The sequence below is a fragment of the Salvelinus fontinalis genome, chromosome 5 (genome assembly GCF_029448725.1).
Source record: "Salvelinus fontinalis isolate EN_2023a chromosome 5, ASM2944872v1, whole genome shotgun sequence".
Classification (NCBI taxonomy): Eukaryota; Metazoa; Chordata; class Actinopteri; order Salmoniformes; family Salmonidae; genus Salvelinus; species Salvelinus fontinalis.
In genome coordinates this window covers 20,713,883-20,728,287 of record NC_074669.1, presented here as the reverse complement: position 1 = coordinate 20,728,287, position 14,405 = coordinate 20,713,883, and the positions used below count along the sequence as shown (strand labels likewise).

Genomic DNA, 14,405 nt, shown 5'->3' with positions numbered 1-14,405 from the left:
ACGCCAGTGCATTGATTATCGAGGTCTCAATAAAATCACGGTGAAATATAGTTACCCGCTACCTCTGATAAATACAGTTATGGAGTCAATGCGCGAGGCACGCTTCTTCACAAAATTGGATCTCAGGAGTGCGTATAATCTGGTGCGTATTCGGAAGGGTGATGAATGGAAGACGGCATTTAGCACCACCTCAGGTCATTATGAGTACCTGGTCATGCCATATGGGTTGATGAATGCTCCATCAGTCTTCCAATCATTTGTAGATGAGATCTTCAGGGACCTGCAGGGTGTAGTGGTGTATATAGATGATATTCTGATATACTCCGCTACACGCGCCGAGCATGTGTCCCTGGTGCGCAGGGTGCTTGGTCGCCTGTTGGAGCATGATCTATATGTCAAGGCTGAGAAATGCTTGTTCTTCCAACAATCCATCTCCTTCCTAGGGCATCGGATTTCCACTTCAGGAGTGGAAATGGAGAGCGACCGCATTACAGCCGTGCGTAATTGGCCGACTCCAACCACGGTAAAGGAGGTGCAGCGCTTTTTGGGGTTTGCCAATTACTACCGGAGATTTATCCGGGGTTTTGGTCAGGTTGCGGCTCCCATTACCTCACTGCTAAAGGGGGGCCCGGTGCGCTTGCAGTGGTCGGCTGAGGCGAACAGGGCTTTTGGACACCTGAAGACTCTGTTTACCTCGGCGCCTGTGTTGGCTCATCCGGATCCCTCTTTGCCATTCATGGTAGAGGTGGACGCATCCGAAGCTGGGATAGGAGCAGTGCTCTCTCAGCGTTCGGGTGTGCCACTGAAGCTTCGCCCCTGTGCTTTCTTTTCGAAGAAGCTCAGCCCGGCGGAGCGAAACTATGATGTGGGGGACCGAGAGCTGTTAGCTGTCGTAGAAGCCTTGAAGGTGTGGAGGCACTGGCTTGAGGGGGCTAAACACCCTTTTCTCATCTGGACTGACCACCGCAATCTGGAGTACATCCGGCAGGCGAAGAGAATGAATCCTCGCCAGGCAAGGTGGGCCATGTTTTTCACTCGTTTTGTGTTTACTCTTACTTACAGACCAGGCTCCCAGAACGTCAAGGCAGACGCATTGTCTCGGCTGTATGACACAGAGGAGCGGTCCATGGATCCCACTCCCATACTCCCAGCTTCGTGTTTGGTGGCGCCAGTAGTGTGGGAGCTGGACGCGGACATTGAGCGGGCGTCACGTGCAGAGCCCTCTCCTCCTGAGTGTCCAGCTGGTCGTCTGTACGTTCCGTCTGCTGTCCGCGACCGATTGATCTATTGGGCTCACACGTCACCCTCCTCTGGTCATCCTGGGATAGGTCGGACGATGCGCTGTCTTGATGGGAGGTACTGGTGGCCCACTTTAGCTAAGGACGTGAGGATTTATGTTTCCTCCTGCTCGGTGTGCGCCCAGTGCAAGGCTCCTAGACACCTGCCTAGAGGTAAGCTTCAACCTTTACCTGTTCCTCAACGGCCGTGGTCGCACCTGTCGGTGGATTTTTTGACTGATCTTCCACCTTCACAGGGTTACACCACGATCTTGGTCGTTGTGGATCGGTTTTCGAAGTCCTGTCGTCTCCTCCCTTTGCCCGGTCTCCCTACGGCCTTACAAACTGCAGAGGCCCTGTTTACACACGTTTTCCGGCACTATGGGGTGCCTGAGGATATAGTGTCTGATCGGGGTCCCCAGTTCACATCAAGGGTCTGGAAGGCGTTCATGGAACGTCTGGGGATCTCGGTTAGTCTTGCCTCAGGTTTTCACCCCGAGAGTAATGGGCAGGTGGAGAGAGTTAACCAGGATGTGGGCAGGTTTCTGCGGTCCTATTGCCAGGACCGGCCGGGGGAGTGGGCGAAGTTCGTGCCCTGGGCAGAGATGGCCCAGAACTCGCTACGTCACTCCTCCACTAACCTTACTCCTTTTCAATGTGTATTAGGGTATCAGCCGGTTCTGGCTCCTTGGCATCAGAGTCAGACCGAGGCTCCTGCGGTGGACAATTGGTTTCGGCACGCTGAGGAAACCTGGGAGGCAGCCCACGTCCACCTTCAGCGTGCCATAAGGCGCCAGAAAATTGGCGCAGACCGTCGCCGCAGTGAGGCCCCGGTGTTCGCACCAGGGGACAGGGTCTGGCTCTCGACCCGAAACCTGCCCCTCCGCCTGCTCTGCCGGAAGCTGGGTCCGCGGTTTGTGGGGCCGTTTAAAGTCCTGAGGAGAGCGAACGAGGTATGTTATAGGTTACAACTGCCCACTAATTACCGTATTAACCCCTCGTTCCATGTGTCTCTCCTCAGGCCGGTGGTGGCTGGCCCGCTCCAGGAGGCTGAAGTGCGTGAAGTTCCTCCGCCTCCTCTAGACATCGAGGGGGTCCCGGCGTACTTTGTTCGATCCATTTTGGATTCGAGACGTCGGGCGAGGGGCCTTCAGTACCTCGTGGACTGGGAGGGGTACGGGCCGGAGGAGAGATGCTGGGTTCCGGTGGAGGACGTTTTAGATCCTTCTATGTTAAAAGAATTCCACCGCCTCCATCCGGATTGCCCTGCACCTCGCCCTCCGGGTCGTCCCCGAGGTCGGTGTCGACGCGCTGCTGGAGCCGCGCGTCAGGGGGGGGGTAATGTCACGACTTCTACCGAAGTCGTTGCCTCTCCTTGTCCGGGCGGTGTTCGGCGGTCGACTTCACCGGCCTTCTAGCCATCATCGATCCATTTTTCATTTTGTCTTGTCTTCCCACACACCTGTTGTCAATCCCATTCATTACCTGTTGTGTATTTAACCCTCTGTTTCCCTTCATGTGTTTGTCAGAGATTGTTCTTTGTCAAGTGTTGTGTTTATGTGTATAGGTGTGCGACGGGTCATCGTACCCATATTTGTTTTATGTTTTCCTATGAGTGTTATGGAGCAGGTTACTGGGACTATAATTAAAAAACTCCATTCTACACTCTATTTGACTCTCCTGCGCCTGACTTCCCTGCCACTTATACACGCAACTGTGACAGACACTGTATATGTTCAGTTCAACAATATGATCTTGAATCACAGTATTGGCATTATGTATTCTAAACCACTATGCTAATGAAACAGCATAAAAGACTAGAAAAGCAGCAACACCTGCTGTACAAGGAGAATATCGGAGTATTTACACTGTTTGTTTTTCTACTTAAGGTCAGAGGCAGGGAGTAAATTCCATGATATGACATCACCGTGTGGCTCTGTCAGCAGAAAGTTGGCCTTTGCCATTGGGACATGTGCTCTAAAAACATGAAAACAGGAACAAGACACCGCCATATAAAAAAACGTACTCATGTTTGGATCCGGAGATCACTCTTCCTGTCGCCCTGCCCACTCTATCCGTCCTCTCAAATGCTCCCTGGACCGTCACTTCTTCAGTTCTGAAGCCTACCCAGCCCTTACCCCCACCCTGCTCTGTCATCAACGAATGACAGAGCGGCCACATACTAGAAGCCCACACTGCATAGGACCAGTGCAGTAAGGTCAGGTTCTCCTAGTGTCACTGGCATCTGTCAGTCACTCCTACCTCTAGAAAATACACACACACTGCACACACATAGGGAGGGTGATGAATAGTATTGAATATGTGAGCTCTGAACAGCACCGTGCTGGTAGTAACGAGGTTCAGGATCACACACACTGAGTCAGATACCCACACAGTGTCTTTTATTGCTTCCTGCTACTGTAATGGGGCTCACACATATATATCTGCATGTCAACACAAGGTCACCCTATTTTTGAAAGATACATATTGGTATGCATCTGCTAATCCTCACAATCAATTTTTTATTCTCTCGTTATTGCAAGGACATAAATAACCAAGTCCAAATAGCATATACAGTATTTATTTCACATTCTATTTGACATAAACATGTTGATGAACAACCCTACCCTAACCATATAAAATGATATAAAAATCAGTGGAAAAAGCTAGTTTCAGTGCCATTTCAATTATAAATGTCGTCCCTAGTTCAGAGTTGTTGTGAACATCTGCACTATTACATTGTGGCAGTGAGCCCCACTTATCAGTGCAGGAGCAGAGCATGCATCAAAGCTCTCAGCCGTGAGAAGCACTGAGGGTAGGAAATCGACTCAAAGATCAGGTATGCTATGACTGCACACAATATACTGCAACCCCTTGCGAAATAGATTAAGGATCTGGTAAAAAAAAAAAAGAATCCGCAGTGCTATTGATCATGAATTGACACCGTAGCCTCTCACAAACAATGCCCTATCGGGGGTGAACAAACCTTCCCACCCACCTTCAGAGAGGAAAGGGTTACAGAGGTCAAGGTCACAGAAGGAGAATGGGGAGTAGTAATCCCCAGTACTCCCTCTGTCTGTCCTAGCCTTACCTGGCCTGACTTTTGTCTTCTACCTACATGTCCTCTGTTTTTCAAAGCCTGCTGTGAAGCTTGACCCTGCGGATCTGAGTTGATCTGAGGGCCACCCTGAGCCCTTGAAAACTGGAGCAGTAAGTCCATATTAGAGTTCGAAATTAGGCCAGACTCTTAAAATAGATTTATGACTCAATGGGCTATTGTTCCATTGTGTTACTGTGAGCACCACTCAAATACTGGCCAATGCCCAAAGGGGGCTGTGTGAAATAAGACAAACGTTTTCCAAAGAGCCCTTTTCACGTAAATGAGGGACAAATGGGAAGCAGTGTGAATACAGCCTACGTCATAACAACAAGACTGGGCTGGCTGGGTAAACAAGACCAGAGCTGTTATTATACCAGGAAGATCTATGGCTGGAACACCTACCCAACCTTAAGAGGTTTAAATATGTTGACAACCTCTGAGTGAAACAAAATCCAACAGTCTATGATATGTCTACAGATTAAATGCACTCAATGAATGAACATCGAATCACTGCAATTAATCATTTATTATTCCACATAATCTAAAATCCAAAAACGGAGATAAAGTTGATGGCATTGTTGTGAGGGGATATGATTTCAGAAGTCAGAGGTGAGAAAGGAAGGCATCTGATCAGGACGTTTGAGATGATGAACACCAGGGCTGCTGTTCCAACAGGAGAGAGGATGACCTCCTGACCTTTCCATTGTTCACCTCTCTGCATATGAGATAGAATCTGGACTTTTTATAGATCTCCTTCTGTGCCAAGGAAGGCTTATGAATGGACTATCAGTATTACAGAAGGACATGGCACAGGCGCTCATGGTGACATTTGGTATTGATTTTGGAAGATAGCGATGGCCCTTTGGCTGCTAAGAGGATGAGGGGTGGGGACACAGATAAAGGGAGGGACAAAACAATGCTGCTTTCTATTTATCCATTTAACTCTTTATGATGTACATAGAGTCTCAATAGATTCATTGCTTACTGTAAGAGGATATAACTACTATAGCGCCAGAGTTACAAGCAAAATGAATGACAGACAAGTAAGCCAACAGTCATCCTGAGAGAAACCATAAACATGCTCACACAAAATACATAACGTCTAGGATCGAGGTCTGTGCGGTAGAGCCAGTGGAACATGTACATTGTCACTGATCACTTGGTGAGAATCTGCCAAGAATGGTTACTCATCTGTGGAAAGAATGTTTTAAACAAAATGCCTCTGAAAACCACAAAGTGATTACACTGACATTTTAATGCATTTTCCAGCCTTAGTGCCTTTACGATTCCCTGTCAGCTGTGTCTTTAGTCTGTGCTCATGTTTTGATGTGGTTGTATTTTCTGTTTATATAGGCCTATAGACTGTTTCATTTCCCTGTGTTCACCACATGTATGTATCTGGGGCCAGCCTTGAGTAGCCAGACCATGCTAATCCCGTTAGTTCAATTAGCAAAGGATGACCGATGCCACACATTTCCATTGTTCTACTCTACTAAATAGTACAGAAGGCAGCCTGAAATTAGGGTTACTGCTACACAGGGCCAAAATCTTTGCACACTATGAGGTTAAGAATGTAATATTTTCTTATATGATTTGGAGTATGAATTCTTCATATTAGATATCCTTGGGACGTGTTGTGGAGGATTGCCCTGTACACAAGAGGCATTGCACTACTGTAATTCCTTGGTTGCTAGAGGCAACAAAACATAACATACTGTGCATCATCTTTTTTTCCTGAAAACTATTTGAAGGTCCATTTCAAGTACCGGTAGGTATTTTCCTGTAAATATAATTTGTTTGGAAGAGCTGTGAGAGGACTTGTAACAGTCCTGACCTGTTTTATGTTGTTTTTATGTGTTTATGGTCAGGGCGTTAGTTTTGGGTGGGCAGTCTATGTTATTTGTTTCTATGTTGGTTTTGGTTTGCCTGGTATGGCTCTTGATTAGAGGCAGGTGGTTTGCGTTTTCCTCTAATCAAGAGTCATATTTAGGTAGGGCATTCTCACTGTTTGTTGGTGGGTGATTGTCTCCTGTGTCGTGTAATGTATGTACCATACGGGACTGTTTGGCTGTTCGTTTCGTTTCGATGTCGTCTGTTTCCTGTACGTGAGTTTATGTTTAGTTATGTAAGTTTATGTTCAGGTTTCGTCAACGTCGTTTTCTTGTTTTGTAAATTTGAAAGTGTTTTGTGTTTCGTGTTGCCATCGTCGTATTTAAAATAAAAGATGGCTTATTTCCCTCAAGCTGCATTTTGGTCTGAAGATCCTTCTCTCCTCACCTCGTCCGAGGATGAGGAGAGCGACAGCTTAACAGAATCACCCACCACGCTAAGACCAAGCGGCAAAGGGAAACTAAACGGAGTAAGGGACAGGAGAGAAAGGAGCAATGGACATGGGACGATGTTTTGGATGGAAAGGGTGTCTACACATGGGAGGAGATCCTAGCTGGTAGAGATCGCCTCCCATGGGAACAGCTGGAGGCACTGAGGAGAGCGGAGGCTACCGGAGAGAGGAACCGGAGCTATGAGGGAACGCGTCTGGCACGGAAGCCAAAAAAGCCTGTAAGTAATTCCCAAAAATTTCTTGGGGGGGGGCTAGGAGGTAGTGGGCCAAGGGCAGGTAGGAGACCTGCGCCCACTTCCCAGGCTTACCGTGGAGAGCGGGAGTACGGGCAGGCGCCGTGTTACGCAGTAGAGCGCACGGTGTCTCCTGTACGAGTGCATAGCCCAGTGCGGGTTATTCCACCTCCCCGCACTGGTAGGGCTAGATTGAGTATTGAGCCAGGTGTCATGAGGCCGGCTCAACGCGTCTGGTCTCCAGTGCGTCTCCTCGGGCCGGCATACATGGCACCGGCCTTACGCATAGTTTCCCCGGTTCGCCTACATAGGCCGGTGCGGGTTATTCCACCTCGCGGCACTGGTCGGGCGACCGGGAGCATTCAACCAGGTAAGGTTGGGCGGGTTCAATGCTCAAGAGTGCCAGTACGCCTCCACGGTCCGGTATTTCCGGCGCCACCTCCCCGCCCCAGCCTAGTACCTACAGTGTCTACACTACGCACTTGGCTACCAGTGCGTATCCTGAGCCCTGTTCCTCCTTCACGCACTCTCCCTGTAGTGCGTGTATCTAGCCCGGTGCCTCCAGTTCCGGGCCCACGCACTAAGCTACCAGTGCGTCTCCAGAGCCCTGTACAAACTGTATCTTCTCCCCCTACTAATCCTGATGTGCTTGTCCTCAGCCCGGTGTCACCAGTGCCGGTACCACACATCAGGGATAGAGTAGGCTTTGAGAATACAGTGTGCCCTGTTCCTGCTCCCCGCACTAGTAGGAAGGTGCTTATCCTTAGCCCGGTGCCTCCAGTTCCGGCACCACGCACCAGGTCTACAGTGCGCCGTATCCGGCCAGAGCCATCCGTCTCACCAGCGCCATCTGAGCCATCCGTCTCCCCAGCGCCATCTGAGCCATCCGTCTCCCCAGCGCCATCTGAGCCATCCGTCTCCCCAGCGCCATCTGAGCCATCCGTCTCCCCAGCGCCATCTGAGTCATCCGTCTGCCAGGAGCCTGCAAAGCCGCCCGTCTGCCATGAGCCTGCAAAGCCGCCCGTCTGCCATGAGCCTACAGAGCCATCCGCCAGACAGGAGCCGCTAGAGCCGTCAGCCAGACAGGAGCCGCTAGAGCCGTCAGCCAGACAGGAGCCGCTAGAGCCGCCCGCCAGACAGGATCTGCCAGAGCCGCCAACCAGACAGGATCTGCCAGAGCCGCCAACCAGACAGGATCTGCCAGAGCCGCCAACCAGACAGGATCTGCCAGAGCCGCCAACCAGACAGGATCTGCCAGAGCCGCCAACCAGACAGGATCTGCCAGAGCCGCCAGCGAGCCATGAGCAGCCAGAGCCGCCAGCGAGCCATGAGCAGCCAGAGCCGTCAGAGAGCCATGAGCAGCCAGAGCTGTCAGAGAGCCATGAGCAGCCAGAGCCGTCAGAGAGCCATGAGCAGCCAGAGCCGTCAGAGAGCCATGAGCAGCCAGAGCCGTCAGAGAGCCATGAGCAGCCAGAGCCGTCAGAGAGCCATGAGCAGCCAGAGCCGTCAGAGAGCCATGAGCGTCGAGAGCCGTCAGCCTGCCATGAGCGTCGAGAGACGTCAGTCTGCCATGAGCGTAGAGAGCCGTCAGTCTGCCATGAGCGTCGAGAGCCGTCAGCCTGCCATGAGCGTCGAGAGCCGTCAGCCTGCCATGAGCGTAGAGAGCCGTCAGTCTGCCATGAGTGTCGAGAGCCGTCAGCCTGCATGGACCTGCCAGAGCCGTCCAGCCAGGACCTGCCAGAGCCGTCCAAACAGGACCTGCCAGAGTCCTTCAGCCGGGATCTGCCCCTTGTCCCGGTGTTGCCCCTTGTCCCGGTGTTGCCCCTTGTCCCGGTGCTGCCCCTTGTCCCGGTGCTGCCCCTTGTCCCGGTGCTGCCCCTTGTCCCGGTGCTGCCCCTTGTCCCGGTGCTGCCCCTTATTCCGGTGCTGGTCCTTATCCTGGTGCTGCCCCTTGTTCCGGTGCTGCCCCTTGTCCCGGTGCTACCCCTTGTCCCGGTGCTGCCCCTTGTCCCGGTGCTGGCTGTTTTATTTTGGGGAAAGTAGTTTTAGGGTGGTCAGTGGAAGGGGTAGACAGAAGAGGGGAGTGACTATGGTGGTGTGGGGACAGCGTCCTGAGCCGGAACCACCACCGTGGTCAACTGCCCACCCGGACCCTCCCCTGGACTTTGTGCTGGTGCGCCCGGCGTTCGCACCTTGAGGGGGGGGTACTGTAACAGTCCTGACCTGTTTTATGTTGTTTTTATGTGTTTATGGTCAGGGCGTTAGTTTTGGGTGGGCAGTCTATGTTATTTGTTTCTATGTTGGTTTTGGTTTGCCTGGTATGGCTCTTGATTAGAGGCAGGTGGTTTGCGTTTTCCTCTAATCAAGAGTCATATTTAGGTAGGGCATTCTCACTGTTTGTTGGTGGGTGATTGTCTCCTGTGTCGTGTAATGTATGTACCATACGGGACTGTTTGGCTGTTCGTTTCGATGTCGTCTGTTTCCTGTACGTGAGTTTATGTTTAGTTATGTAAGTTTATGTTCAGGTTTCGTCAACGTCGTTTTCTTGTTTTGTAAATTTGAAAGTGTTTTGTGTTTCGTGTTGCCATCGTCGTATTTAAAATAAAAGATGGCTTATTTCCCTCAAGCTGCATTTTGGTCTGAAGATCCTTCTCTCCTCACCTCGTCCGAGGATGAGGAGAGCGACAGCCGTAACAGGACTATGGTCTGTAGTATGATCATTCTAATAATTCTGTTTAATAGAGGAGTCAGCCGCTTGAATTCTACATCATTTCTATCATGAATTATTCATAAAATCCATACGCCGTTACCCTAAATTACACAGCCTTCACACTCTGGCAACTATGATGTCACCTGCCACCAATGAGAGCTCAGATAAGGCTTGCATCTTTCGCTTTCTTTCTCTCTGAGTCATGGAGCCTGTTACAAGGTTTAACTGCAATAATATCTCTGATGTAGTGCTGCTGACATCAGCTGCCAAGCTCACCATTTCCCACACACGGCTTTTATGGTCAAATATGTGATTGAATCTGCACAGCTCTACATCCCTTACAGATGAACAGAGGGCTGTGTCTTTGATTTTAAATAAATCAATAGAGAATAAATGCCACTAGCAGAATAACATTACTATTGTCGGTCTCTTGTGTAGCAAGGCAATCATCTTCAGTATAGGGAAGCTCATTATGAACCTTTAATTAAAGGACACTGTGGGGACCATTAGGTCAGATTTGTATAATAAAGTGTTATGATGACACCAATCTATAACGCTCACCATATAACATGACACTGACAATGATTAAATTATGGTTAATGAGTAAAGGAGGAGGACCTCCAAGTCTATGGATGTGTTATGTGTAGGCCAAAGACCACCCTACGGGTGTTATAGTGAAAATAATTGGGGGTCTCTGATAAATTGGGGGGCGTGAGAGAGGCAAACGGCAACACAGGAGAGGCCGTTTCCATAAATCAATAGGGCCAATGCACACAAGCCTGGGCTATCTCAGTTTCTATGGTAACTGGCTGTATGGTCCCCTCCCCAATAGATGGCTGCTGCCTGACTGCTTCACGAGAGCAGTGATAGAATACACTCCGTAACAATCTCCAGCGTGGCACAATAACCTACTTCCTCTGCCCAGCCTGGAAGACCCGGATGTAGAATATGGAATGAAGGAGAACAAGAGAGGGGGAGATAGGAATCTAAAGAGATGTATACTAGGTTTTGCTGTCTTCTGTGGCTAATAACAATTGAGTATCATAAAATATGTAATGAAACCCATAGATACCGGTAAATACTGTATATCTATCTCCATGATGATACACATATTGGCTCTAAAATGTGGTTATAGTGATTTAGAATTAAACTCATAATAAGAATAGGATAGGATTATCAGAGAATAGAAAAGTAATTTTCAATATATGACAATCATACTTTCTGATGACACCCACTCACTGTGATGTGCTGTGACAACTAGTTATTACACATCACACCAACCAGCATGGAATGACAAGTTTGACTGGAGTGGAACATGTTGCGTCCATTATAAATCTACACAAGAATAAAATATAAATCCACAAACCAGATCCCAATTTTGGGTGGCAGGTAGCCTAGCCGTTAAGAGCATTGGGCCAGTAACCAAAAGGTTGCTGGTTCGAATCCCAGAGCAACCTGGTGAAAAATCGGTCAATGTGCCCTTGAGCAAGGCACTTAACCCTAATTGCTACTGTAAGTTGCTCTGGATAAGAGCGTCTGCTAAATGACTCAAATGTCAAATGTAAAAAATGTAGATGAATAGTAGACAACAACATGCTACATGGTTATTTGTGTAAGGCTGACTCTGACCTTGAACTGTTTAAAATGTAAATTGTGTATAAATTGCAACAATTATGATCAGCCCAAACCTGACATTTCTATCCGTTTAGACCAAATATTCACACATGTATCTCTATAGTCAAGCATTTCATATCTAGGCATCTCTAAAGATGCTGTCTGGAATAGGGAGACCATGCAGGGAGCAGCTGCTGGGTATCCCCTTGGCTGATGGCTCATGGAGGGATAAAGACAGGACACTCACCGACATGTGTGATGACACAGCCCACACGTTGCTGGAACTCCTGCAGAGACATCTCATCTTCTATCAGCCAGCAGAGCATCTCAGGGTGTGGGCAGTATCTGCTCTCCTCTCTCCCCTCCTCTTCTCTTCGGTCCACTCTCCTTCGTCAATCCACTCCCTCACCGGAGCCTGAAGCACCCTCCTCACACAATGCCTCCCAGTCCGCAAGCACCTCTGAGGGATGATGTGAAAGAAGGGAAGCAACTTGAGGGTCTGAGGATACCTCTAACCACTGAAAATATCTCTTCACGTCAAAAATGACAATACAATGCAGCATAGTATGTGTGCGTGTCATTAATAATGGATACTCACACACCCACACTCACTGGGTGAGCCAATCAGGAGGATTTCACGGTGCTTTCAGGCAGATGCTCGGCTTGCTGTAATAAAGGCTGAGTCAGACACCAGGAAGCAAATCAGAGAGCTGCTACCTGCCTTGGGGAGATAGGGGGCTAATGAATACACTAACACAAAACCTGGAGATATAGAGCCACTGGAACGGAGCTAAAGTACCTCATGGGCCATGACGAAAACTTTGTTTCAAGAAAATGATTTAATTCATTATTATTATTATTAATAATTATGAAAATTATTATTGTCTAAATGGCAAACATTATAACAGAAATCCAATTATGATATTCAATAATATTATATCAATTTAAAATATAATATTGTAAGTAAAGGATTTGATTTTCAAGTCATCCATTTTAATAATGGAAATATGTAGGCTGAAATTGGCTACTAGCATACAAAAACTAAATATGTAGATATGACTATTAATACACTTAGCATTACTATTGTAATGTCATGAAAGAAAGCATCATCAATAGGCTGTTTACCCTTCTTTTTGGTTTTGAAACCCCATCCAATAACCAGTGGCGGTTCTGGGGGGGGGGTGGGGGCAACAATTTTGGACCCCCTTGTGGCCCCCCTAAATGTGGAGTATGAAATCATTTTTACATAACTAATTTTTGCTATCATTCTTTTTTTACATCCGTTATTAGACAGTGGCAACGATGATGATTATGAACATGGTCTTTTGCCTGCTAATGCCTGCAATGCAGTGAGGAAAACGATGACAACAATAATGTCTAATGTAACTGGCCCCTCTAACAGTACAACTGGCCCCAGCTTGGCCCCCTCAGTTGAAATGGTCTACAACCGCCACTGCCAATAACAGCAACCCACCCCTCTACTATTCTATCCCACATTTTGATGAAATCCAGCCAAGAGATGAAATGCAAGCCAAGAGCATTATCGTCTTACCACATGCCAGTGCTCTTGGGACCGTGGCGATTGCCTAGGAGATGAGCATTGAGAAACCGCCCAGCAGACATCTGCGCTCCCACTCCATTACCACTGGAGACAATCATGTGACGCATAGCTGGGCGTGACAGCTGGTCGTGACTGGTGATGAGAGGCATACAATAATATCAGAATGAAAATGTGTAGGCTATAGGCCTACATATTATTTTAACTTATTTCACCACTTATTTTTCATACATCATTCCTAGTACAACAGCAATGACCCTCCCTGGGGTCTATGAAGAAAAGATAGAGGAGAGGAAGCCACTTCTGACTTTTGAAATGCTACTGTCGCTCACCTTTCTGATTGTCGATTCAGTCAAGGTGACTAGAGGCAGCCTTGTTTTGGTTAATTGTGTAAATGAAGAACAGACGAATAGTGCGATGCTGTCATGGCGACACGGTCGATGGTGGTTGGAACAGCGCGCTTGTTTGAAATGGAAAAGCGTTGCGGTAGCTATTGATAAAGACGATAGTCAAGGCGAAGCCGCTTCTTTACAAGTGGGATGCACTGTTGAGCTTTACATCCCGAGGGGTGCGTGCTGATTGTACAGAGTTTGTGGCAGCTGGTTAAATGGTGTCCCTTGAGAAGCCAAGAACAATATGTATGTCAAGAGAAGTGCAGTATTATCAAAAGGAGACGTATACTTGGAATATGGAGGAGGAATGGAGGGAAAATGAGAGGCAGAGGAGGTCTAAGAGAGAGAGAGAGAGGAAGAGGGTGAGCTTGAGTTAAAAATGGCGTAAAAAACAGAGATGGTTTGTTAAATAAGAAAGGTAGAAAGTGCAAGCAGAGTGAGCAGAAGACAGGAGGAGAAATGGAAGTGAATGAGGGAAAAGTATCAGAGGTGGTAGGTGTGGTGAAGTTCTCTGAGCCCGAGGCTTGCACTGAGGGTCAGGATAAAGATGAGTCTGTGACAGTAGGAGTGAAGTTTTTGGACCTTTGCCTTTTGGCTGATCCATTTGTGGTTTCAGGGTGGGTGAAAACAGAGTTGGGTGCTGTGAAATCGGTGAGGGTAACCAGGAGTGGTCTTGTGATAATTGTTTGTGTTTCTGCTGGTTAGAGGGAGCAGGCGCTCCACGTTAACAGAATGGATGCAAGAGATGTGAATTGTTTTGCTCTCTAGAAAAGGGCGCCATTGAAAGGAGTGATTGCTGGTGTAGCGGATAATGTGAAAGTTGACCAACTGAAGGAGAAGATTCCCGGTGTTTGTGATGCTCGTCGTTTGGTGCAACGCAGATAGGGGGAGTGAGTGGTGAAACAGAAGAGTTGTTGTTTGTTCTTTTGAGTTTTGATGTTGAGTCTTTTCCCAACAAAGTGATGTAAGGATATATAAGTTGTCCTATATGAGCTTTTGTGCCGAATACATTACATTGTTACACATGTCAAGTGTAACGGATGTGAAATGGCTAGCTAGTTAGCGGGTACGCGCTAGTAGCATTTCAATCAGTTACGTCACTTGCTCTGAGACTTAAGTAGTGTTGCCCCATGCTCTGCAAGAGCCGCGGCTTTTGTGGAGCGATGGGTAACGCTGCTTC

General features: G+C 48.2%; 1 protein-coding gene across 10 annotated transcripts in view; it reads right to left on the bottom strand.

Moving 5' to 3' along the window:
• Window positions 1-13,709, bottom strand: part of LOC129855296 (guanine nucleotide exchange factor DBS-like) — an 87,339-nt gene extending 73,630 nt beyond the window's left edge. For 8 of the 10 annotated variants that reach the window (XM_055922796.1, XM_055922800.1, XM_055922803.1 and 5 more), the window contains exon 1: window positions 11,523-11,866. In XM_055922796.1, the coding sequence (XP_055778771.1) occupies window positions 11,523-11,601 (79 nt within the window). In that variant the 5' untranslated portion in view covers window positions 11,602-11,866. The other 2 variants (XM_055922797.1, XM_055922798.1) reach the window with 2 other exon arrangements.
• Window positions 13,710-14,405: the final 696 nt, after the last annotated feature.